This window comes from Phocoena phocoena, chromosome 3 (assembly GCF_963924675.1).
Source record: "Phocoena phocoena chromosome 3, mPhoPho1.1, whole genome shotgun sequence".
Lineage (NCBI taxonomy): Eukaryota > Metazoa > Chordata > Mammalia > Artiodactyla > Phocoenidae > Phocoena > Phocoena phocoena.
The window spans coordinates 77,829,331-77,857,088 of NC_089221.1; the positions used below are offsets into that span (position 1 = coordinate 77,829,331).

Genomic DNA, 27,758 nt, shown 5'->3' on the forward strand with positions numbered 1-27,758 from the left:
CTATAATATGTAGTTAGTATGAGTGAAGAACTAAATTTTAAATTTTATTTCATTTTTATCTATTGAAATGTAAATAGCCCCATGTGGCCAGTGGCTATTACCGTGGACAGTGCAGAAAAGTCTACAGTCTAAAACACATGCAATTTATACCAAAAAATGTAAGTTTGGGGGAAGGCAATTTTTAGAAAGCAAAATTAGCATATACTCAGGGAAAATGGCAGATTAAGATAAAGCAAATAGTTATTTAGTTGCCTTAAATGGGAGAAGAAATTTAGACCTCTCTCAGTGAAGTGTCTTATTTTGTATCTCTGCCTTCCCTGCTTACTTGGAACACAACTTTCCCTTCCTTTCTCCCACACACAGCAAACACTTAAAGTTTCAAGTACGACACAGAGGAGAGATAGGGATGGGTGGCCCTGGGGGCCTTGGGGAACTTTCGGCCAATGTCAGTGTTTCTCGGGAGGTTGGGGGCTCTAAGGCCTTGTCTTTATCCACAGGCAGAACAAACTCCTACGAGGGGCCGTTCTTTAATCAGAAACAACCACAGCAAAGAAGAGTGTAACAAGTAGCTTAGTGTTTACAGAGGACCTAAGTAGATAAGGGTTCCAGTGGGTACCCTGGGCTATGGGTGTGTATTTTTGTCTTCCTCCCTCCTTTCTTCCCCTGAAAATCAGAAATGACTGCTATACTGGGGTTAATTTCTAGTTTCCATTCTGCTGCAGAATAAAGATTTTTAAAAACCTATCTTAAAACAAGCCTTGCACAGCGAAGGAGGAAGGGGATATATAAAACACACGTATATTTTCCTCCTTTATCTATGAGTGTGAGTCCTGAGGATACTATAAAGCACTCTTATTTATATTCAGTGAATAAAAATTTAAAAACCCCTCAAACTTGTCTTTAATTAAAATAAACAAAATAAACCATGTTTTATAGGTATAAAAATCTATACTTTAAAAATTCCTCAAGGGAAAAAATCTTAAAATTTTTGTGATTGTATCCTACAGTGACAAATATAATTTCTAGCACATAGTATGTGCTCAATATTTCTCAAATAAATAAATAAGCCCTACCATTCAAGTCAGTAAATATTTACGGAATGACTACCATGTATTTTATTGTAGAATTAAAAAAGAAAATCCTCAAAGAAAAATCATTTTCCCTTCAGCATACCTTGGAACGCACTTACCTGGAGAAGGTTTGCTGGATGCAGTCAAAGCTGCCTTGAGGGTTGTCTTTACCCACATTTGACAAATAGAAGTTAAAGGTATGCACTTCGTTGGGGGGATCATTTTTAGGGATTTTGACAAGCTAAAAGGGGGACAAAGAGAGAAACACCTCAAATTATAAATTTGCTATAGAATGATCTGATGACTGACTGAACTGTTTTTCAAGCGACATTCATTTTTTACCGAAGCCCTCTTAAGCATCTAAATTTATAGCATTTATATTACCAAATCATTCAAGGAATCTGACAAGCATGCTTTAACTCACCACGTTCTTATTTCCATTTTCTATCCTAAAGTGTCAGTAATCATATCGGCTCAGTAATTAGTTTATAAGAGGAACCCCCTTCTTTTCAAACTAGAAAATGGTTACAGTTCACATGAAGAGTTATTAGTGAACTCGCTAAAAAGCTCTTCCTCTTTTGAGATACACAGGTTCTGCCTTTGGCTACATGACCCGCTGCTAAATAGCTTCTAGATATTTAGATGGTCTCGAGATAGAGTCCATATCCCAATCTTTTGCTGTCTTATTACATACGCATTTCATTTTAATTCTTACTTCTTGGAGCAATATTTTTGAAGAATAACTAGCAGCATAAGGTGACTACTATAATTACATTCACACCAAAACGCAGCTGGGTGTTTCTCCCTGCCCTATGATTCTTGTACTCATCCTCATGTTTACAGAACAAGGTCAGCAGCCTACAGAGATTATTCTGCAGGGCACTCCAAGGCTGAGCCCCAGGCAACACTGTGGAACAGGCAGATGTTTCCTATGCTCTTGCTCAAGGTCTGGTTTCTCTGCTAGATGGGAAGCCCCAGAAGTGAAGGGACAGGGTTGCTCTAGATTACTGAACCCCTGTACCAGGTACATTTTCCTGGCACATAGGAGGAGCTTAATAAATATTTGTGAATAAATGAACTGGAAACTTCTGTCTTTCAACTGCTCCACTCTTCCCAGCTCCCAAGACCTTTCTTCCCTTGGGTCTACAGGGGCCACCATGGTGTTAGATGATAATTATGAATAGGATGCATTGGAAAGAAAGTAAAATATGACTTCCTGCTCTCCAGCCTCCAAATACATGGTCTTGGCAATTTAGCAGACAAGCAAGGAGGGAGAAAGTGTTTTCTAATTCTCTTTTGTCTCCTCCAAATCTGCCCTTTACATCAATGGAAGATTAAGACTCAGAGCTAACTGGCTGCCAGATATATATATATATATATATATATATATATATATATATATATATCACTCATGAATATGCTAGTAAGCATAAGCGTGTATGAACTCTACTTGGCCCTGAGGACATCCTGCAACTCTGATTTGCTCACTCTAAAAAGACTCCTAATGTTTTATCTACAGAAAATAATTTAAAGCCACCTACTCCATCCCACACCCCTCCCCCTAAAAGAGTCAAGAAAGCTAAGAAGGGAGACAATTTGCAGTGTCTGGTACATAGCAGACATGCAATAAATGTTTGTTGAAGGAATGAACGAACAAGGAAACGAAAAAAGAAAGAAGTCAAAGGTAAACATCTTTTCAAAGGAGATTCATTCAGAAGACCCATGTAGAGTTCGAGAGCCTAAATTTCACCAAAAATGTTGAATATTAGATAATACTCCAAAGATCCTCCATCACTCATGAATTTAAACTATCTTTGACTCCCTTTTTAAATTAGTTCTAATTACTAGAGTAACAAGCTTCTACATTAATTATCCACTCTATAAATTATATCTCTGGGGGGCCCTAAAGTTACTCTTTTATTTCCCCAAATTTCCCCTAGTTCTAAAATGCTGGAACTTTGTGAACAAGTCTTAATTTACTCTGTAAGTTTTCATCAGGCTGTCTTATTGGGCATGCAAACTGAACACCTCGTCAGCAAACACACACTGGTGAAATGAAATGGAACGTTTTACTTCTTAATCCTATAGAGATGGAGCAGAGCAGGAGCCAAAGGAATGCTTGTGTGAGATGCAAGGGAACAGCAAGTCTGTCCACAGGCTGGTGGTGTAACAGCATTCACTGACGTCTGCTTTTGTTTTCCTAATAATAGCAGGGCTCTGCTGTCAGAGAAGGGATGTGCCCGGTAGCCCAAAGCTTCCTTAAGGTCTAGGACAGGAGGTAGACAGGTAATGTAGGTGTGAACACTTGAATGACATCCCTTCTTCAGCCATGACTCACTTAACTTCCATTCACCTTCCCCCTCAACTGTCCCTGTAGATCTGCAGAACCTGGTTGGGGAGATTTTCCACAGTGGTTGTAGGCTCATCTCCAGGCCAGGCTCTGGCTTCAGTTTAGGCCTAAGGTCTTCCTTCCTGTGAGGCTCAGGTCTGGGAATGCAGGAGCACTTTACGTATCAGAGTATGAAAGACTGTCCGTTTGGGGAGATTCTAAGTTATATTTTAAAAAAGTAGAAGCATATAGTTTTTTTGTATTTTGCAGGAGTGACTAGAGTCTGTACTCAAATTCTACAAATGTTCGGTATTCTTTCACTGAAAACTTTTAACTTAATTACTGGAGTCCTTAAGCTCAGACATCTACTAAACAGAGCATTTTATTCAGGAAAGTTCTTAACGAACCTTTATAATATTTAAATGTAGATTTTTCCTTTCTTATCATCTAAATTGTGATTCCTCTTAAGTAACACTTATACTTCTTAAGGTGAAAAATTATCTTCCTATACATTTTTTTCATTTTTAAACACACACACACAGAATGTCTTTGTGTAAATTTGGAGGATTTAATAACAAAAATACCTTGTATGAATTAATTACTGTGCACACCACTCAAAGCATTAGGGTCTGGCCTGATGGTGGGCATAGAATACTTTCATATTCTTATTCTTTAAAAGAATCTTGAATAGAAAAAAGCTATAGTCATTTAAAAAATATCATAATGAACAGAACAGGAAAGAATCAGATCATACAGAAACAAAATAAAAAAAAATACACAACCCATGCTATATACCCACTGAAGTGTTTGAAAATTTGTATCCCACATAGATTAGAACAGCAGTTTTCAACAAGGGGCAGTTTTGCCCCCCGGGGACATGTGGTGTGCGAGGGTGCTATTGGCATCTACTGGAGGCCAGAGACACTGCCCAACACTTTACAGTACACAGGACAGTCCCACAACAAAGAGTTACCCAGTCTAAGATGTCAGTAAGGCCCAAGTTAAGAAACTATGGATTAGAGCTAGAGGTAGAAAAGAAGTCAGGGAATTCTGACTTTATTGACTTCTGAAAATTAATGAAGAAGTGGAGGGGGAAATGGTATCTTTAAAGAAATAAAAGTACCCGTTTAAGAAAAAAAGAGGTAATAGCATGGAGAATGACAGCAGGACTTCTCAGAAGTCTCTCCAACCCACTGTCCCACTCTGTGGTGTGTACGTGAGCAGTGAGCAGATAGGGGCAGGGGCATGCATCAGGGAAAATTATGTTCATCATGGAACCCAAAGGTGAATCTTGATGCATATCATGGTAATTTTCTCCAGCCGAGGAGCTGGGGTGGGGTTGGAGGTTAAGGAATGATGAGAACATGAAGTTCTGAGTTGCCACAACTAAGTTTCTACATCTCCTTTCCTCTGTGGTTTTCAGATCAACAGCAATGCAGATGGTACAGCCTGACCTAATCTCAGGCTTTTCCTGTAAAAGATCTGAGAGCAAGATGTTGCCTAGCAATCTTCGTATCTTTAAAATTTCAAAAGCTTAAATTATACGGTCTATAGATTTAGTATATCTAATTTCCTGAAGGGGATGGCATAAATTAGATACAAATTTTATTTGCATTAATATCTGAATATACTCTTCAGAATGAAATGTATGTACAAAAAGTACTTATGTTTATAGCTGGCCTAACAGTTTGGCTCCTTGGGCAAAGCCTTAATGGAAAGAGCAGGTTGTGTATGACAATTAGGGCAGGCAGGAGGGTTGAAGGAGTGGGGGCTTCAGAACTAAACTATGGGGACCTCTGAGTGGACCAGAGCCTGTAGGACTGCTGAGGGTCAGAGCTAAAGTGGGATCAGAGTCCCCACTTCAGAGACTAGACTTTCAGAGGAACTTGTGGATACTTATGGCTCCTCTCTCTAATATATAGGAACCTATTCAACAGCTTGTCTAGATAGTGAAATAGGAGTCAATCGTTTCTTCCAGAATGGTTATGAAGCATTTTCTTATAAACTGGCCTTTGAATATGGAATATGAAGAGAGGGAGTTAAAATGAAATGACTGTTATTGGCGGGCATACGATCAGCTTCTGGAGACAGGACTAATCACCATGGGAAAAGAAATTCTGAGGTCTGATTTAGAAACAATCGTGGAGGAGCATCCCTTTGTACGATAGGAACTTCTCAATTTTAATTATAATATTTTGAGCTTTTCCTATAAATCAGTGGGAATACCTTTATATTTAGCAACCCATGGTCTACTGGAAATCTTTTTAGCTAAATGTCTTAAGAATGAAATATTATTTTAAAAGTATCAAAGACTATGATTCTAAACAGTTTCCTATTCGCAATGAAAAATATAAAAACATACTACCATGTTCTGGGCAACTCGAAATGTAGATTTTAATTTTCATTCCAAATATGAGAGCCTGAAAATCAAAGGCTTAGGACCACAATCCACAACCCTCCTCCCAAACTCCAGTCTGTCTTTGATAAAAAGCTACGAAGACAAAGTTTCAGGAAACTTTCAGACATTTATAATTAATATAAACACTGTATACCAAGATGTGTAAGTCAAAGCTTCTAATTATTCTGAGACATAAGTTCAGGCATGTGGCACTGGGATCCTGCCTGAAAGGTCATTTCAATATCAAATCACAGACCTCCTATTTATGTAAGGATATAGGACAAAAGTGCAGTGTGCACACTGCTGCAAATTTCTCACAGAGGCATGCTAACATCTGCTTAAAAGCCACTGGTACTTTTACTGCAGAGGTTGCTCCACTGGACTGAGGTACACACTAGATTAAAAATAGGACCATCAAGCAGAGAAAGCTTTCGACAAAATTCAACACCCATTTATGATAAAAACCCTCCAGAAAGTATGCATAGAGGGAACTTTCCTCAACATAATAAAGGCCATATATGACAAACCCACAGACAACATCGTCCTCAATGCTGAAAAACTGAAACCATTTCCACTAAGATCAGGAACAAAACAAGGTTGCCCACTCTCACCACTATTATTCACATAGTTTTGGAAGTTTTAGCCACAGCAATCAGAGAAGAAAAGGAAATAAAAGGAATCCAAATCAGAAAAGAAGAAGTAAAGCTGTCACTGTTTGCAGACGACATGATACTATGCACAGAGAATCCTAAAGATGCTACCAGAAAACTACTAGAGCTAATCAATGAATTTGGTAAAGTAGCAGGATACAAAATTAATGCACAGAAATCTCTGGCATTCCTATACATTAATGATGAAAAATCTGAAAGTGAAATCAAGAAAACACTCCCATTTACCATTGCAACAAAAAGAATAAAATATCTAGGAATAAACCTACCTAAGGAGACAAAAGACCTGTATGCAGAAAATTATAAGACACTGATGAAAGAAATTAAAGATGATATAAATGGAGGGATACACCATGTTCTTGGATTGGAAGAATCAACACTGTGAAAATGACTCTACTACCCAAAGCAATCTACAGATTCAATGCAATCCCTATCAAACTATCACTGGCATTTTTCACAGAAATAGAACAAAAAATTTCACAATTTGTATGGAAACACAAAAGACCCCAAATAGCCAAAGCAATCTTGAGAACGAAAAACGGAGCTGGAGGAATCAGGCTCCCAGACTTCAGACTATACTACAAAGCTACAGTAATCAAGACAGTATGGTACTGGCACAAAAACAGAAAGATAGATCAATGGAACAGGACAGAAACTCCAGAGATAAACCCACATACATATGGTCACCTTATCTTTGATAAAGGAGGCAGGAATGTACAGTGGAGAAAGGACAGCCTCTTCATTAAGTGGTGCTGGGAAAACTGGACAGGTACATGTAGAAGTATGAGATTAGATCACTCCCTAACACCATACACAAAAATAAGCTCAAAATGGATTAAAGACCTAAATGTAAGGCCAGACACTATAAAACTCTTAGAGGAAAACATAGGCAGAACACTCTATGACATAAATCATAGCAAGATCCTTTTGGACCCACCTCCTAGAGAAACGGAAATAAAAACAAAAATAAACAAATGGGACCGAATGAAACTTCAAAGCTTCTGCACAGCAAAGGAATCCATAAACAAGACCAAAAGACAACTCTCAGAATGGCAGAAAATATTTGCAAATGAAGCAACTGACAAAGGATTAATCTCCACAATTTACAAGCAGCTCATGCAGCTCAATAACAAAAAAACAAACAACCCAATCCAGAAATGGGCAGAAGACCTAAAGAGACATTTCTCCAAAGAAGATATACAGACTGCCAACAAACACATGAAAGAATGCTCAACATCATTAATCATTAGAGAAATGCAAATCAAAACTACAATGAGATATCATCTCACACCAGTCAGAATGGCCATCATCAAAAAATCTAGACAAAATAAATGCTGGAGAGGGTGTGGAGAAAAGGGAACACTCTTGCACTGCTGGTGGGAATGTGAATTGGTACAGCCACTATGGAGAACAGTATGGAGTTTCCTTAAAAAACTATAAATAGAACACCATATGACCCAGCAATCCCACTACTGGGCATATACCCTGAGAAAACCATAATTCAAAAAGAGTCATGTACCAAAATGTTCATTGCAGCTCTATTTACAATAGCCAGGAGATGGAAACAACCTAAGTGTCCATCATCAGATGAATGGATAAAGAAGATGTGGCACATATGTACAATGGAATATTACTCAGCCATAAAAAGAAACGAAATTGAGTTATTTGTAGTGAGGTGGATGGACCTGGAGTCTGTCATACAGAGCGAAGTAAGTCAGAAGGAGAAAAACAAATACCGTATGCTAACACATATATATGGAATTTAAGAAAAAAAAATGTCATGAAGAACCTAGGGTAAGACAGGAGTAAAGACACAGACCTACTAGAGAATGGACTTGAGGATATGGGGAGGGGGAAGGGTAAGCTGTGACAAAGCGAGAGAGAGGCATGGACACATATACACTACCAAACGTAAGGTAGATAGCTAGTGGGAAGCAGCCGCATAGCACAGGGAGATCAGCTCGGTGCTTTGTGACTGCCTGGAGGGGTAGGATAGAGGGTGGGAGCGAGTGAGGGAGACACAAGAGGGAAGAGATATGGGAACATATGTATATGTATAACTGATTCATTTTGTTATAAAGCAGAAACTAACACACCATTGTAAAGCAATTATACTCCAATAAAGATGTAAAAAAAAATAGAACCATCAAGGTTTTTTTCCCCTCATTTATTTAATATAAACACTTTGTTCTGTTGTGGGTATTACAAATGATTTAAACTTCCATAAGCTTTTATTTGACAGCAATTCTATAAGTTCTAATATCCATCCTTTTCTACTAAGGTGACTGCAAATGCTCAATGGATGTTCATGACCCAGCAATACCACAGAGTTTGACATGACAACTCTCGGTCCTTAAAGCAGACCTGCTGGCAGGGCCTTTGAGATCATCTAGTCGAATGTCTTCATTTCACAGATTTGAAACAGAGAGAAGTTAAGTGACTTGCTCAAGGTTACGTCTCTATATAAAATTGTAACCCCTGTACTCCTGACCTCCTGACCCTGGCTCCACGTTTGTCTAAAACACTTAGTACCTGCACTACTTACAGATTTTGTTTGTTGTCTTTCTCCTCTGGCTAGAATATAATCCTTAGAAGGACAGAGGCTTTTGTCTGGTTTGTTCCCTGTATTGCCAGCATCTTGAATAGTGTGTGGCAGAGTCACTCCATATGTACTTGCTGAATGAATAAAAATGGTGATTAAAGCCTCAGTCAGGACTAGAACTGAAGTGTCTGCTTTTTTTCCACCAATATAAAGCATGTTGAAAGTTTCCTTATATTAAAAAGGGGTTCTATCCTCAAATAAGTTTGGGAAATGCCAGCTTAAACAAAAGCATTTACTTTGCTGTAGGTTCTTTCATACTGAATAGTGGTTTCCCAATTTTTATGACCTCAAAACCCACTTCTTCCATTCCTATAGTATCTTAGGAGGCCAGCTTGTCTCTTAATATTATTTGACTAAAATATCTATTATTTTACTATAAATAAACTATATATCTTAGTTTGGATACAAAAAGTGCTACAAACACTTAAACATTAGAATTCTCCATTGTTCTCAAATCCTTTCCTGACTTTTAATCTGTAATTTCTGAAAAAAAAAATCCTGTAATTTCTTAATAATCTAGAAAATTCGGTTTAGCTAGAGAAGTGTATTGATATTTGCATGTACTGTTCAGGTTCCAGAGTTTAGGGACAGAATAAACCTAGAATCAGAACAGAAAATAGAAATCTCAACCTGAAAGCCGCAAGTCCTATTTTTCAAACTAGAGCTGCGGTTATGAGTTTAGGCCTAACATTATGGGTTTAGGGAAGGAAAAAAACCCCTCTCGGATCAGTCCAGATGTAGAAACCAATGCTGTGGTGGAGGTGGGGGACTAGGGAGGGGAGGGGAGGGTATCTTTCACTGGCAATTGATCAAGTTTAAGTATTAGAGAAATCAGTAAGAGATAAATATTCCTATTGACAAGGAATGACAGGGAGTGGAGAAGATCCCACATATACCATAAACATCTGAAATTTCCACATGATAGAGACTTTACTGAGAGTAGTGCAAAATGCTAAATGTATCTGCACAAAGGGAACTATTGGCAGTCATCCAAAAAACGCAGGCCATGTACCAATTAATATGAATAATTCAGGACAAAATAAGTCCATTTATCTCCTTGCATTCTTCCTCTTTGGCAAGATGTATAGTATTAAGGAAAAAAGTAAAGTAGTATAGCTTTTCCTATTAAGCTTCATGTAGCTCCTTAAATCCAGTAATAGAACTTATTAAAAAATTCTCGATGAAAGGGTACAGTATAGGCCAGTAACGAGACTTCTTGGTTCTGTTACTTCCATAGGATATAGTCTTATCAGAAAACTCATTCCTTTGAACTGCATTCTCATCCAAAATGTATTCTTTTATATTTATGGCTGTTTTGGGGATAACATCATTGATGGCAACATTTCAAAACTAATTTTAATTGGTTACAAGTAAGCAATACCACCTTACAGGAGTAAAGTGCGAATTTTTAAAAGTCAAATACACCCAAGCTGCTATATAACTGAAACTGAAAAAAACTGCCTTGAGTAATTTTTGGCTTTCTTAATATGGTTCTCTTTAATATGAAACCAACCTTCTAAATGTTGGTATATCCAACATATGTCAATGTCATCCAAGGTGACACTGATTAATTTGTTCATTTAATTCATTTATTCCACAAATATTAACTGACTGCCTGCTGTGTCAGGCACTATTCTAGGTTTCTGTGACACATTAATGAATAAAACCACAAAGATCCCTGCCATTGTGGCATATATGTACAGAAATTCAGGAGCGAGATGATGAGGGCTTCGAACAGGAGATGGGGAGAAGTGGAGGAATCGGGATATATTTTGCACGCAGAGGCAGCAGGATTCCTAGACATACTGACTGTGAGGAATGAAAGAAAGAGAGAAATCAAGGATGATACCAAGGCATTTTCCCCTGGAAGAATGGAGTTGTTTGAGTGTGTGTGTGCATACACATATACATATATACATGTATGTGTATATATACTCATGTGTGTATGTATGTGTGTGTATATTTATTCTTGGATATGATGATGAGTACCTTAATGTAACTGAATCCATACTAGCTAAGTGCACTAAAATACAATTGACCAATGCTGGTTTCACCAGCTAAAAAGGGGCTTCAAAATGAGTTTTGTTATGACTCATTTTGTAACTCCACGGCCAAAAATTATTTAAAAGGGCCCAGGTGGCTGGGTGTAGTTGGCTGGTAGCTCAGTATTTCCAGGAAAAAGGGGGGGATGACAGTTAGTGGCAGGGGAAAGATGCAAATAGCAGATACTAGAGAACAGGGAAAAGGTATACAGACTATGGAGTGTGAGAGAACAGAAAATTTGTATTTAAAAATGACTGCAAAATTGAGCTAAATGCCAAAGTACCTTTTAGAAGAAAAGTGAGAGAGCCACCAGGAGAATCTGAGAAGTTTGTTAAGATTTCATAGGACACATGTGGTTCCTTCCCAATAGACTTGGGCCTCACTCTCCACCTTGTATTTGATGTCTCCACTTCTTGTCTTGGCTTGCATTAGCTTATCCTTTGTTTAATACTCAGTTCAGGAGCCTTTCCCTTCCCCAGTGCGATGGGTTCCCTTTTCTGTCCCCACAGCACCTTGGGCTCACTTCTACTGCATGCTAAGTACTTGTTTGTGTCTTCCTCCCCACTAGACTATGAGTTCTTTGGAGGCAAGGACCATGGTCTTACTTTCATACATATCTGGAACATGACAGATACCGAATAAATATTTGTTCAATTAATCTGAAGAAACTTGGGACTAGATTAAATTCACTCTGAAGAAGACTTACATCAGGACTACTAAAAAATTAGAGATATAACTGAAGTAGATCAGAGGAAAACCAGGGCTCTGCAGAGCAGGCAAAGTAAATAGCAAAATGAAAGGAAGAAAAAAAAAAAAATCCCAAACAGCATGCACTGTGTGGTACAAACATCAGAATGAAAAAGTTTTTTTACCTCCTTGTGCTATGTTTAGCCCACAAACCTAGGTCAAGTGGTTGCCTGGTTTGTGGAACTTAAATTTATTATATATTATACATTTTTCTTTTTTTAAAAGTATCTTCATCTTTATAAAAATACTCACAGAATACTCTGGCCTTACCAAATTCCATTGAAAATATGATCCAGCGTCTTTAAAACCACTTTGCATTTTAAAGGACTTAGGGAAACCACACTAAATAATTCTAAACTTAGCAATTCTCCTGATCAAGTAGGAAGCAGAATTTTGTTTTAAAAAATGGTTTGTTTCTCAGAAACAAAGCCCAAACCTGAATTCTACAAGGAAAAAAAAAATCTTAAGTATGAATGTCAATTTCCAAATTCATTGCTAATCTTCTCTCCTTGTTCTACTGGAGTCTTGAGAAAAGCTTTCTGTAATATGCCAGGAGGAAGTGCTGGTGAAACATGGGTGGAATAGAACTCATGTATGGCAGTCAGCAATGATTGTTTAAACCTAGGAAGGAAGACTGGTACTTGACAGATGTGAACACTCAAGATTAACATAAATTCGTAAAAGTGGCCCAGGCCTTAGAGTTTGCAAAACACATGGTTTCATTCCAACTCAATCAATGTTGCCATGAAAACTTATCAGTTCAATAATATAAATTGTATTTAAGTCTGAAGAATATTTCCATATAGATTTGGAAATAAATTCAATTCTTAATTTTCTGTTTTCAACATCAACATACTAAAAAAATTTTTTTAAGCTACAGAATGCTTTTTTCAAAGTAAATCTTATGGGGAAACCCACCATGTATTACAAATAGAGTCAGAGCCGCTCTGGTTGAGTGGGCTGGGACTGGGACTGCTGAGGCAGCCACTGTGGTAACATCACAGAACCCAGGCTCTGGGGACCAAAGACACAAAACCATGGCTACATGTTAAGGAAAGAGAAAGAGCAACAAGATGTATGATCGTCAGGGGATATCATTTTATTAATTACATTTTAGTCACATCTTAAATGACAATTACAAAAGAATGTGTATAAATATGAAGTCTTATGTGCCATTTCTTGATGGGAATTAGTGCCAAATATTTGAAGGATACCAAAGATAGGAAATGGTGTCCTTCTGCCTTATTCCCTTTCCTTTGTATTTTTTTTTATTTTTTTAACAAAAAAATTATTTGTTTTATTTACTTATTTTTGGCTATGTTAGATCTTCGTTGAGGTGCGCTGGCTTCTCATTGCGGTGGCTTCTCTTGTTGTAGAGCACAGGCTGCAGGCACGCAGGCTTCAGTAGTCGTGGCTCATGGGCTCTAGAGAGCAGGCTTGGTAGTTGTGGTGCACGGGCTTAGCTGCTCTGCGGCATGTGGGATCTTCCGGGACCAGGGATTGAACCCGCGTCACCTGCATTGGCAGGCGGATTCTTAAACACTGCGCTACCAGAGAAGTCCTCCCTTTCCTTTTTAAAATGCTTTCTTTACAATTGGATCCCTTTGTATTTCCAGTTCTAAGTTGGGTATACCTCAATGGTTTGAGAAGAAAAAAGTGAGAACTTCTCTTTTACACACAGATGACAAGGGAACAGGGCAATCAGACTACATCTAGTATTCTAGATTACAGGCTCTGGAGCAATCCTGCCCAGTTTCCAATGCTGGCTCTGGAATCTACCATCTGTTACCTTGGGCAAACAACTTAACCTCATTAATTCTCAGTTTCCTTATCAGTAAAATGTGGAAAATGATATTATTCACCCTATATGATTGTTGGAGTTTAAAGAGATAACTCATCTAAAGTGCTTGCAAATAATGATGCAAATAATGATGTATTCCCTCAGCAAATAATGATGTATTTGATTTTTAAAGTAATTTTAAAATGGTAATGGACTGATAAGCGCCCTGTGGATAATCAAAAAAGTTGATAATATACTTATTCTGAATTCTTGGTATTTACAAAAGTAAGGAGCTAGAAACCTTCAAGGTCAAAACTTACGTGTTAGCTTAAATAAAAGCCAAAGAAGCTATCTGAGAAAACAAACAATCCAAAAGATTAGCAATATTTCTAATTGTTCCAAACTCAACATACACAGAGATAAGGTACAAGAATGAATCAGCCACAACAGGTGTCCATGGAAGGCTGAAAAATTACAGATGCCTGCTGCTACTCTAGAAGGGTAGCAAATACTCCTTGCTTCCCAAGTGCCCTATCCTTTTAAAATATGCTGCCTTCAGTAGCTATAGCACAACAAAGAAACAAAATAGAATTAAGAGTTCTTATGGAGCCATTCACTCTTCATAAATGCAAACAATATTTTAAAGTTTGTGGGGTTTTTTTTGTGTGTCAAAGCTATAGATAGTCTTGAAAAATGAATAAAACCTATAGTATTCTAATTTTTATAGATCTCTTTCCAAACATCTACCCTGAAAATACGTTCCTAAGGTAGGATCCATTTCAATAGAAAATTTATTTCTTTTCAGTTTTCATACATCAAATTCACTTGCTGATTTCCTTCAAGCCTTCAAGAAGTTTAATTATTTCTGATTTTACATTGATATGCACAGTAGATCAAAAACTAAATTAGAAACTGCAATTCTCATTTCTAAGAGACTTAGCAGTTCTGATGTAAATAAGAGGGCCTGTGAGGTCTCTTAGATCAATTGATTTATTATTGTAAGAAATACAGGACAAAACTGATTCATTTTTAAGGATGTTATGCCTGGGCCATTAGCAAAGCCAGAAAACCCATCCCTTCAAACAGAGAAAGAGACATGTTGGTAAAGGAAGGGTGAAGATATTTTACATATGAACAACTAAGGTAATTACTGTATTTTAATAATTTATATCATAAAACTGTTGATTATCTTCTAGATAGTTATTTGATTCTGCTAGGAGGCAGACAACATGGGTCCCTCTAGAACAATGAAATTATACAAGGTAGCAAAACATTTTATCCTCTTGGCAATAATTCATTGCATTGCCCCTTTAAAAAGATAACCATATCACTAGGTTTCATGAGACATTTGGCTCCTCATGACTCAATCGCCTTAAATATTTTTGAAAAAAGTTATATATATATATATATATATATGTTACAGATTCTGAAATTGTTAAGTTTTAAGACTTTATCCAAAATTAATCCTGGATTCACAATTATCTTATTTTTCAAGTTCTCTAAGGAAGGAACAGAACAATATCTTCCTGAAAAAGTAAAACAAAACACCAAGCATCCCTAGTAGAAAGTTTTTCTTTACAGCCAAATACAAAACGTTTAAACAGCTGTGGAAATATGTCAGCATCATCTTACTGTTAAGTGGAAATGGAACACCTCAAGTTCCTGTCCCTCCTTCCTAATCTGTGAAAACTGACTTTAATGAATTACTAATACAATGAGCTTAAGAGAAAACTAAGATGCATTCAGATTAGTATTAAGAAAGAATTTCTTAGTATTGATTAGTAGAGTATTACTATATTCATAAATACGGCTATGCCTTACATTCTCACTCTAAAATAAGATATCCCCAATATAACTTACTGAGTGATTACTAGACACTCTCAACTTTTTAAGTTCTATAAAAGACTGCCCTTTTCCTATGGCTGCTTAATTAAGTACCAACCCTCTAACACTGTGAGCCCAATTTAGCTATCTTTAATCATTCTCTATTGCATTCTGAGTTTTATTGCCTGAAGCTCCCTAGGAATCTTATCTTTTTAAATTCAACTGACTACTACTATTCATTCCCATAATCTATTCTTTCTAGACTAGACCCATTCCCAGGACACTTCACAAGACCACTGTTCCAAAATGTCAACTGTTAACTCAGAAAGGAAAGTGGCCTCTTCTCCCATGTTCTTGATAATACCAGGAACTCTGCCTTTACCTTCCTTCTGCTGGGGAGACAGATCACAGAGGGGAGAAAACTTTTTTTCTCCATTGATAGATGACAAAGCAACTCATTAAGTAGTTGACTAGAAAGATATTTAGCTGGTGTCTAGGTACAGATAACTTTGAGACCTGCTTTCTCTTTTTCTTGTCAACCTGTTTTGAAACCTTGAATATTCAGCCTTTCTCCTAGATTCTTGACATATTTAAACTTGGCATCTCAAAACATTTATGTTTATAGAACAATTAGGAAATATAGATAAACAAACCTATCTCATTAGTAGGGTAATTAGTAAAGCAATGACATTCTGATGTATAACATTTCATTTTCTTTTGCAGATTTCTATTTGTGTTTGTGTATTTATTTTTAAAATTATTATAATGGTATATATGATATCTTATTATTAATTAGGAAGAAGAAATGACAACTTCAAAAGTTTCCAACCTAAATCCATGGACAGTCTTGCCATTTACCACTTATATATTCTCTTATACCCATCAGGAAAGTATTACAGCTCTTTAGACAGAATAACTTGACTACACTTAATATTTGGTATTTTGTAATTTTTTGTTGCTACCATAGATGAGATCATTTTTACACTGAAACTCCTAATTGCTAGTGCTTAGGGAGGCCAGTGATTTTAAAAAATTATATATATCACTTATTGGGCACTTTCTGTGTGCCACTTTGCTAACCTCTAAGCTAAGACTTTGGCCTAGGTGTTTTGACTTTAGGTTTGAGATACAGCTAAAGAAATGGTTTAACAAACAATAAGAATTTCAAAATCTGCACCCATATACATACCTTCCCACTAGCTACCATACAAGAACTTCCTTTGCTCGTATCTAAAGTCAATCTCTCCTGTGAGCAATTAGACCCCATCTCTCCAACCTACTCGAGGACATTGCTCCAGCAAGTCTTGCTCTTTCTCATATCAACTTTTGCTTTCTACTGGATGACTCCCATCAGTTTATAAATGTTCTGCTATTTCTCCCATTTTAAAAGAAACTCCTCTTCACTCCACCCTACCACTATTAAGCCAGTGGTTTTTAAACAGTTATTTCTGAACTGACCACCTTACTGAAGGAAATACTGTAAGTTTTTATAGTTTTTCACTTGGTTTATCTGCACATACTGGCAAATTTGCCCCCACTTATCTATTATCCATAGCTTTTAGTTAATTTTCTTTTTCATTACATTAATGAGCATTCTCCAAACAATATTAAACTACAGAGATGAGAGTGGCCATGTGTATTTTATTGCTAACATTAAAAAGGATATTTCTGGGCTTCCCTGGTGGCACAGTGGTTAAGAATCCACCTGCCAATGCAGGGGACACAGGTTCGATCCCTGGTCCACGAAGATCCCACATGCCGCAGAGCAGCTAAGCCCGTGTGCCACAACTACTGAGCCTGCACTCTAGAGCCCGCGCTCTGCAACAAGAGAAGCCACGACAATGAGAAGTCTGCGCACTGCAAAAAAGAGTAGCCCCCGCTTGCCTCAACTAGAGAAAGCCCATGCACAGCAACAAAGAACCAACACAGCCAAAAATAAAAAAAAACAAACAAACAAGCAAATAAATAAATAAATAAAAGGATATTTCTGTTTTCTAATTACTAAGTATGCTAACTGGCTATTAGATTGATAAAGATAATTTTCATCATGTTAAGAAAGAATTCTTCTTTCTATTCCCTACTTAACTAAAGTTTTAATCCAGATTTAATATTGAATTTTTATCAAATGCCATTTTGGCATCTATTGAAATATGTTCTGGTTTTTCTCATTTAATCCATGAAGATGACAGATTATAAATATACAAGTATATATATTTATATTATTAAAGTTAATGATAACGAGAACTTTATGTAACATTTACTTCTTCAAAATCAATATAGCCTGTTATGAAGCTTGACGACATAGTGAACACCTGTGAATTCACTGTCCAACTTAAGAAAACATTAGCAATAATATATCTACCCATTGCTCCTCTCCTATCCCTTCTACCTGCCTTTCTCTACCAGAGATAACAACTATTCTAATTTTTGTGATTATCATTCCTTTATTGTTTTTAATAATTTTATCACGTGTGTACCCACACAATATATTGTTTGACTTCGCCTGTTGTTAAATTTTATAAAAAATGGTGTCATACCATACATATGTAGTCTTTTACCCAGAGTTTTCACTGCCATATTGCACAGAGCTCTAAGTCACTGCTTTTCACTGTTGTGTACTCTTCCACTAAATCAATATGCCACTGTTTATCTCTATTAGCCTGCTATTGTTCTTAACTAGTGTGAACAAAATTTGGCAAAAAGGACTTCAAATCTCCTAAATGTTAAGAAGTAAAAAGTATCAACACTCATAAGTATTCACAACTAAACCAGTATTCTTAGAAGTCTTTAAATAGAGCTTTATAACAGAATTCCACTATAAATACACTTTTTTCTTCTCACTACTGGACTGCCAAGTATAACTAAATACTATAAAATGTCCTTTGGAGCAGTTTCTTGAAACTCCTTTTGTTCCAAATCCCCCAATACCAATGTCTCCTGGACAGCTCCATCTCGATAGAACAAGGTATGGAGTTATTATCTGAACACCTCATGGACATCATGTCCCAAACTAAACACCCATGAGTTCTGCCTCAGTCTGTTCTTTCATCTATTTTAGATCTTGTATAATGGCCTCACCATCCAACCAAATGCTCATCATAAATATGGCGCCATCCTCAACTCCTCTATTTCCTTTCTCCCCATACAGAAGGAATAACTAAGTTAAGGTAGCTACTGGATAAACACGTTAAAATGCAAATCTGATCACATGACTCCCTGGCTAAAATTTCTAAAATTAAAAAAAAAAAAGATGGTCATCTCCTGTAGTGTTTTTTAAAGCACAGACTGTGACCCATTGGAAGGTTATGACGTTATTTTAGTGGAATGTGATCAGGATTCTTTTAAATTGAAATAGAAAATGTCAGAGTATACTGGTAAAAGATAAATACTGTGCTGTGAAACTTTTATTTTAGCTGTGTGAATGTGTACACTGATATCTGTAAAGGGTCACAATGTAAAATGTTTTTTCTTACTGTGACTTGTTACTAAATGTGTTTGAAAGAATCTACTGTAGTCAGTGGTCCCCTTCAGAAAATGATGAAAATTATGAACCTTCTCCTGAGAAGAGAATGTGTACATACCTACATATGTGCATATTCTTATCATATTCTTAATTATAGTGAACCTAGCTATTATAATGAAATCTAGGGGGAAAAATTTTAAAAGCCAGACTTCCAGACCTCATCATAGACCCCCAGGGAGACTTTATAGATAAGAAGCACTGATCTCCAAGGTGAAATTCAAGCTCCTTAAGAAGGTGGCAACTTTTGCCACACTTGCTTACCACCTCTCTGAGACCTCCCTGACTGTCCTGCTTCCTCTTGCTAGCTGGGGAGATACTCAACAAATGTCCGTACGAATGTCAGAATAAAATGCTCATTGAACATTTATTATAGGCAGGTAAATCAGTGTAGTGATGAAAACAGGCTCTGGAACTAGATGCCTAGGTTTGTGTGCTGGCTCCTTTACTCACTAATTGTGTGAGCTTTTACAAGTGGTTTAACTTCAGAGCCATAGTTAACACACTAGCAGAACAGGAATATCTGCTTCATGACATCCCTGTGAGGATTAAATGAGAATAATATATATAAAGTGCTTAGTATAGGATTCTTAGCACGTAATAAATATTCAATAAATTTTAGTTATACTTATTGAAAAAAGTTGGAATCTATAAGCAAAATAATAGATGACTGTGCATTTCTGGTAAATACAGTACAAAGTATAAGACCAATTAGAGAGATTTGAAAATTCCTAGCCTGATAAGGGCAAATTCATTAGCCTCAAAGCATGTCTATGAGCTTTTTAAGTCTTTTAAGTCAGTAAAACTCTTTTCTTCTAAACTTGTTTTCAAAACAAATTACTTTTATAAGGTTTTTAGCCTAAAAACAAATTTGAGAACATTTTAATTTCATACTCTTGTTCCTTCCAGTTTAAGTCACAAAAATAGTTATAAAAATTTACCTTCCCTATAAATTCTCCAGATTATCTAACATATGGAGCTAAAACGCAAACCAGTCAAGGGTGAGGTCAGGAAAGAAAACTTTTGAAAAGATCCTAGTTAGATAAAATCTTATTGCAGGATATAGGAACTCTCTAAATACTTCCACTGCATTGCTGTAGTTAAGCTGCCAGCAACTGTATGACTATGTACCATTGCATAATATAAAATGCTGACAAACTATGACACAGTACTAAGATGCTGTTGATAATGAGATATATTCTAATTCCAAAGACGTTAAACGTTAAAAAGAAAACAAGCCTTGGAATCAACAACATATAGTAATTTTGTTGTGTTAAATATTGTTTGAAGTAAGATCTGCGGCTTAGACATATTCTGCTAAATTGTTTTTCCTGCTTTAAATTTTGAATTTTCTTTTTAATAGAGCTCTTATAACCTCTTTAATAAAGCTCTTATATATAAGGATAAGGCCTTGCACATAGTAAGAAGTCAAAAGATATTTACATACTGCTTGTGGCTCAAATTTAGGGGTGGGTTAGTTATAAGAACCATAGGTGTTATAAAATGGTTAAAGATTATTATTTTCCAAGCTTAAATAAGTGAGTGCTGTTAAGTGACAATGTCTGTAACATAAACAACTGAATTTCACAAGTTTCAGTTTTTGGTGGGAAACAAAAAGGCAAAACCATCAGATTCAGATTTTATTGACAAACAGATGGTGTCAGGAACAAGAGCTGGAATTTCAAGGTCCTATTTACCTTTGTCCAAACACTGTCTACCGTGGTGCTTGGTACAGTGCAAATATTCACAAACGCTTGTTGAATGAAGATATTAAGCTTAACTGACCGCTAAGAAGGCAGTTAATGGTATTTGTAGCAAATTCAGATTTCAATCATAGTTCCAATGGCTGCTTTCCAAAGTGACTGCAGTTTGGTGAAGGACAGAGCAGGATGATTTAGTCTTCAACTCCTTTATGATCGTGCTTTGGGACGCTTGTCCTGCTGTGGCCCACACTGGAGCCTGTGTGGTATACGCTGAGATAGCTTCCTCAGGCAACACAACCAAACAGTCAAAGTCACCCTCCCACCCTCACCATTCTGCACGTCTCCTTTATGTCACTGATGTCTGTAGTGGTACCTGGCCATGATTTGTGAACTTAGCTCTCTACTCTTTTTTATTTAGAAACCCCACAGGTAATTCTTATCCAGAAAGAAAAGGAGAGCAGAGGTGGGTGGCAACATAAAATAGAGAAGTTGGTCAATAGCTTCAAACTATTATTCAGTTATTGTTTGAGATAATAGGAGTTTCCAGAATGTCAGTCCATACCACTGGCCAAATATGATATTTTATATATATATATATATATATATATACACACACACACACACACACACACACACACTGTATATTATACTATATACATAAAAAATTATATAACCTTTGATATATATCAAAGTTAAATATTTCTTTCAAATTGGGTAATTTACCATTGTATTAATACCTTAATAAATTAACATGTGGTTAATGGGTTATAATTCAATGCAAATATGTTATCTACACATGTTAACCACTGTAATATTAAAAAAATTAAAACAGAACTGCCATAAAAGGATTTAATTTTAACACCTTTGTAGTATTAACTACTTTCAGAGCTGAGGGTATAAAGGTAGCTGTTAGTCAGCAACCTTTGAGCAGACTGACTAAACACAACCGTTGGCAAAACCAGTGGACTAGCCAAACCAAAAACAGCAGGGGAAAGCAGAGTGCAGGCATATCATCTAAGAAGGAATGACAGTGCTGGGGATTTATTTTTATCTCTGCTGCTGTTTCAAGCAGATAGTTATCTTTGCTTCCTATCAAGTAGATTAGAGAAGGGTAGTCTGTGGGAAGTATTTTCAGGTGGGTTGAAATTGGCTACTAATTTCAAATACTGTATAATTTAGTTTTTCAAACCCAATCTTCTCTCCAGACCCCAAAAAGGAAAATAAATAATTAACCAAATATTTCTGAATGCTTTGCTAAGTTTGGAAGTTAAGAAAAAAAAAAAGAAAATCCAACTCTGTTCTTTAGAGTTAATGGCTCTACTGCAGAAATTTTAACACTATTCAAGCCTTTAAAGTTAGCAGTTAAATGCTGATTTCATCTTCAGAAGGTCAGTGTGCCTTTTTGGAAGGCGTACATTTAAAAGCTGCTTGACTGGCTGTTCCTTGCTCATTCTTAGAAAAATGTGTGTTACTCAGTATTTCACAGGAGACATAACATGGTACTTATAGACAATATTTTCTGTCCTCATCTTAAGGTTAATTTCTAAATTACATATGCAAAGCAAACTTCTATTTTTTAAAGCCTCTGAGATTGCTGAGTCTGAAGTGAGCAATTAAATTAGAGAGAATTGTGGAACAACATTCTCATAACAAATACTGAATTAATACTGAGGTCTGGAATCCGATTTACTGTGACAAAGTTAACATTATTTCTCACTGCCCTGGGACAATCATTCCCTGCACATGAGTCGCTGATGCCACAGGTAAGTCCACTCTGCAAGGCTGACACAGGCCAACAGATGTGGCCATTATTTGCTGTTGAAAACGTTGCCATTTCAGATTTTATCTGAATTATAAACATATCACAGATCTACCTTTTTGTGTATGAGTATGTCCATAGATTTTAATAGACCTTCTGGAATTTTACATACCTATTTCCAGGATATAATATTTTGCATCTACCGAAACCTTTGTTTAAAACCCTGATTCATACCAATCAGAAATACATAAGCCTTGTTCCTGAGAGTCTCCTGTATCTATAGAAGTTCTGAAAGGAGGGTTCTGGATAAGCCCTACATTATTAATTCTTTCCTGAGTATTAGTCTATATATGTTTGTCAGATTCTGAGTTCCCTGAGGGCACAGCCCATGTCTTATCCATCCCTGTATCTTTGCACACAAAGCACTCAGCAAAGTACTTGGCACCAGTAAGGGCTAAAAGAATGTTTGTGCAATAAATAAGAAACAAACAGAACAATAAACCTATTAGCACACTCACTGATTAGGCACCTGTTTATAGTTTATTGAGTAATTATGTTAGTAGATAACTGCATCAGTAACAACTGCCATTACTTGAAAATACTGAGTTAACTTACTTCCAATACTTCTCCTTTTACAGCTGTGTGGTATAGTGGGGAGAATTTTCCCTGGCAGAGTGAAGACCTAGACAGTAGTTACAGCTGTGTCTCCATCAGCTGTGTGTCTTTAGATAAGAAACTTTCAACAAACATAAAAATAAAGAGTAATTAGTTGGTTTTTTTTTTTTTTTTTTGCGGTACGCGGGCCTCTCACTGTTGTGGCCTCTCCCGTTGTGGAGCACAGCCTCCGGACGCGCAGGCTCAGCGGCCATAGCTCACGGGCCCAGCCGCTCCGCCTCATGTGGGATCTTCCCGAACCAGGGCACGAACCCGTGTCCCCTGCATCGGCAGGCGGACTCTCAACCACTGCGCCACCAGGGAAGCCCAAGAGTAATTAGTTTTTAAAACTTTACTGAAACACACATTTTTGGAAAATTTTCACCTGCCACATTTTCAGTATCCAGTGAAAATATGAGACAGAACTATCGTGATTTGGATAAAGCTTGCTCAACAATAAAGATGCAGCTTTTGTAAACCATGTGCATTGTACCATTACACCCCTCTGAATGTTATAACTTGAACACCTCAATACTGTAGCCATGTGAATCTTACCAGCTACCTTTTCTATTCAATTAGAATGGTCTATAAAAATGTACAATCCTAGTACACCTTTAGTTATGAGTATCCTAGGTATGGATTAGAACTGCAAGGATAATTGGTTGAGCCATACTCTTAAAAATCAACAAGGTATTTTTGGCTGATTTATTCAGCTCCTGATATTCATCAGTTTTGAAAACACAATTAACTGTTCCTACAGATATTTCCTCATCTTTTCAGAATCCATAAAATGCCTTCAACGACCATTCAATTTCCTGACTATGCTTTTCCACTAAGGGAAAAGGGTGAGATGAAGTGTGAAAGACAAATTTTCATTTTTTATGCTATAGAAGCTGCTGCCCAACTGTGATGATAAAAATCCAGGTAATCAATGATTCTCAGAATTTTCATTCTTTAAGAGCATATTGCTATACTTTAATGGTCCAGTCTGCATTTTTTTTTAGAAGAAAACTTCAATTTAAGAGAACGTGTTCAGGGTTTCCCTGGTAGTGCAGTGGTTAAGAATCCGCCTGCCAATGCAGGGGACAAGGGTTCGAACCCTGGTCCGGGAAGATCCCACATGCCGCGGAGCAACTAAGCCTATGCGCCACAACTACTGAGCCTGCACTCTAGAGCCCGCGTGCCACAACTACTGAAGCCCGCGCACCCAGAGCCCATGCTCCACAACAAGAGAAGCCACCGCAATGAGAAGCCTGCACACCGCAACAAAGAGTAGGCCCCACTCGCCGCAACTAGAGAAAGCCCGCGCACAGCAACAAAGACCCAACACAGCCAAAAATAATAAATAAAATAAATGAATTTATAAAAAAAAAGAAAAAGAGAACGTGTTCAGGCACAAAAGTAAATATGCTTAAAAGTTAACCAGCCAAGACCCAAATTCTGACCTTCTAAAGACATTATAGAGGGGGAAAAAATCCTATAATTAGTAACAAGGAACAGCATAAACATGCAGTGCTTAGCATCAGGGAAAGAGGAAATAATCTTAACACTAAATGTTCACTTTTGAAATGATATTTTAACAATATTTCAGTTGTATTTCAAATATGTCTATATAGGACACTATCATGATAGTTAATGTATATTTTCAATCACATTTGATGTAAAGCCTGTAAATTTGTTAGACTTGCCACATTCTTTCTAGAGAAACTTTCAAAGTATCTGAAACACTATATTAAAAGACAACTAAAATTTCTCATTGAGAAAAACTCTTTTGTGGGAAATCTAAATTAAAACCTTCCAATTTAAAGTCCTAAACATTTTCCACATAGGAAAACTCTGTAAGTATACTTCTTCAGATAGTTTTTAAAGCAATCAGCACCAGCAATGTTAAATTATCATGGCTCTCAAGAAAAACAGAGGAACACTGTACACAAGACCCTCACATTTGTGGCTCTGTGTATTCCCTGTGGGCTGTGCCAACCCACTCTCTCCCCAGTAATGACTCTTTGTTTTTACTAAGTCCCAAAGGGCTGGTGAGAGCGCTGCAAAGAGAAGTGGGGGAGGGGGGGATGGAATGCAGCTGCAGGCTCTGAAACAATGCTGAGTCCATATATTTTGTTCCCAGTTAGAATAATAAAAAGGGGACTGTGGTGGGGGGTGAGGGGATGGAGAAGACAGAATGCAGAATAAGCAAGGTAGGGCCAAGTATCCTATAGCTCTCATCCTGCAGCACTCCCTCCTCTCTCTACATTCATACTCTCCCAACTCCAATAACCATGCATTTGGTTAAAAAGCTTATCAGTTAAAATTCAAACACCCATTAAGATTTACACCTATCAGTCATTTATATCTAAATTACTTTTATCAGTGAACTATATTCAAACAAAGAATAGAGTAGGAAGAGAGAATGGAGCTTGCAAAGATAAACTGGGGAAGCTTGGACACAGAGATAGGAAAGTTTGGGGGAGGTACGTAGGAGATTTCAGAAAGGGAGGTCCAAGGTTTCAAACAGAAACTGCCTGCTTTGTAAAGGTACCTAGGGCCTGGGGGGTAACTGGTATGCTACAGAAAATCATATTCCTTCTAAGACTGCTAAAAGCTACATGTTTCTGCATCAAGAGCTTGGAAGCCTGCACATGTTGGTTCCTCATTATTCAGTCTAACCTAGTGCCTCCTAAGAAAATGTCCTTCACTTGCATTTCCCTGGCCTCCACGTCCCAACTGGGAGAACGAAAGAATTAAGGGAAGAGGGAAGAAGCAGACACCAAACAAGGTGTCAGCTGCTAGTGAGGAAAAAGCAGCTCAAACCCCACTCTTCTCTCCTGGGTACTGCCCTCTCTTCCCAGATAACCCTTTACTGAAATGGGTAGCCCTGCTGAGCTCAAGAAGTCAGGCCTGCCTCTCCAACATCCCTTCAGATATTGTTGATGCCATTAAAATTTGTAAGAAAATTCAAGAAGCCTCACGTAAACAACTGACACTAATACCTCAAAAATAGTATCAGCATGCGCTAGAGACTATCTAAAAAGCTATGAAACAAAATTCAGAAGAATGCTTGTTCCATTTAGGATCCCATTCATGAACACTCAGTTACTGGGGAGAGAAAAAAAAGGACTTCATTGTAAAGCTATCATGTAGAAGCAAACCTCTGACATCCACACACAAACATCTCCTTCAAGTTAACATTCCACAAGATTTAGAAGTACTCTTAGTTGGTGTTGAATGATACAATTAATCTCCTGACTCTTGAAATGTTTTCAAGTTATAAAGTTTAGAAAGATTGTATTTATTCACATTGAATTTTTACATTTTGTGACATAAACAAAAATTCACAAGTGTATAGATTTATAATAAATAGGAATATGATCTTCCCCCCTCAGGCTGCCTTTTCTCTAGAGCTCTAAAATCCATTTACAGATATTCCAAATCTCCATACTGTAGACAGTATATAGAGACAAATTCAGAAATGCATATTAATTTAAATGAAGGAATGACTGAGTCTATTTAATATTAAATAGTAATAGTAATAATTATGAAATAATATTGACACTACTCCTGAAAAGTTTATCATCTATTACAAATACAAAATTCATAGGTGCATTTTATTAGGAGTTATCATTTATTATACTTTTAAATCCAGCAATAAAATAGACAATACTTTGTTTATTCTGTGTACTAGAAAAATTCTATTTTCTATATATACATTTCATTTCCTAGTATTAAAGTCCATAGACAGCAGAAGTTTGTTAATATTAACAACAATCACATAATCATAACTTGCCTGAAATTAATAATTCTTTATGGTTACTTAATTATGGTAAACAAAATATAATCTCATAATACTGTGATGTATGTTACACTTCAATAAAAAGGTTAAAAAATCAATTATCTATGACTTGGAAAAAAACTACTCTCAATATCTATACCTGAATTACTTAACTAAATCAAGAAGATAATTCAAGTCTTAAAGTCTTAAAAACTAATTTACATTTAGTTACAAAGTTCACAAAATATGAGTGACATTATATTAAGAGGCACAGGTGAAAACAAATTTTAAGACGTAAATATAATAATGTGTAAGATTAGATTTTCTTGCTAAAACAATTAGAGTACTCACCCCTTGGAGCCCTTGGAACTGAATTGAAGGTCGAAAAGGAATTAAATTCTATTAAAAGAAACATAAGAAACAAACACGTCAACCTTGGTTACTGGGACATGGAACTAAATGATTAAACTCTAAACCTATGCACTTGGTCAGTGCTATAGTCTGTGAAAACCTTTTCATTACATACTTAGGTTTATATGTCATTATATTAAGATGCCTTGATAAATGATACTGCACTGCTGACATTTCTCTGAATACACAACCGAAGGTATCTTTTGGCAGTGTAGCTAATCACGTTTTTGAAAATGACTGACATGATTTGGCAAAAAATGATCAGTGTACTAATTAAATTTTACATGAAAAAGTATTATGGCTTAGTTTCTTGATATGTTTTTTAAAAAGGTAGGGGAAAGCAAGAGATAGTCAAAGAAACTTTGCAAAACTCTTAAGAGGACGCTAAAAATATAAAATTAAAATATTTGAGAATGAACTGTGGTTTCCATTTTCTCACATTTTACCAGAGATTAGTTTTTGGTTGAGGGTCAAACAGGTTACC

The 27,758-nt window shown here is 36.6% G+C and overlaps 1 protein-coding gene across 1 annotated transcript in view; it reads right to left on the reverse strand.

Moving 5' to 3' along the window:
- Nucleotides 1-27,758, reverse strand: part of ELL2 (elongation factor for RNA polymerase II 2) — a 72,389-nt gene that overhangs the window by 25,640 nt on the left and 18,991 nt on the right. Inside the window, exons 2-3 of the mRNA XM_065874074.1 lie at nt 27,215-27,262; nt 1,190-1,311 (exon numbers count right to left, since the gene is read on the reverse strand). Coding sequence (XP_065730146.1) covers nt 1,190-1,311; nt 27,215-27,262 — 170 coding nt within the window. The remainder of the gene's footprint in view (nt 1-1,189; nt 1,312-27,214; nt 27,263-27,758) is intronic.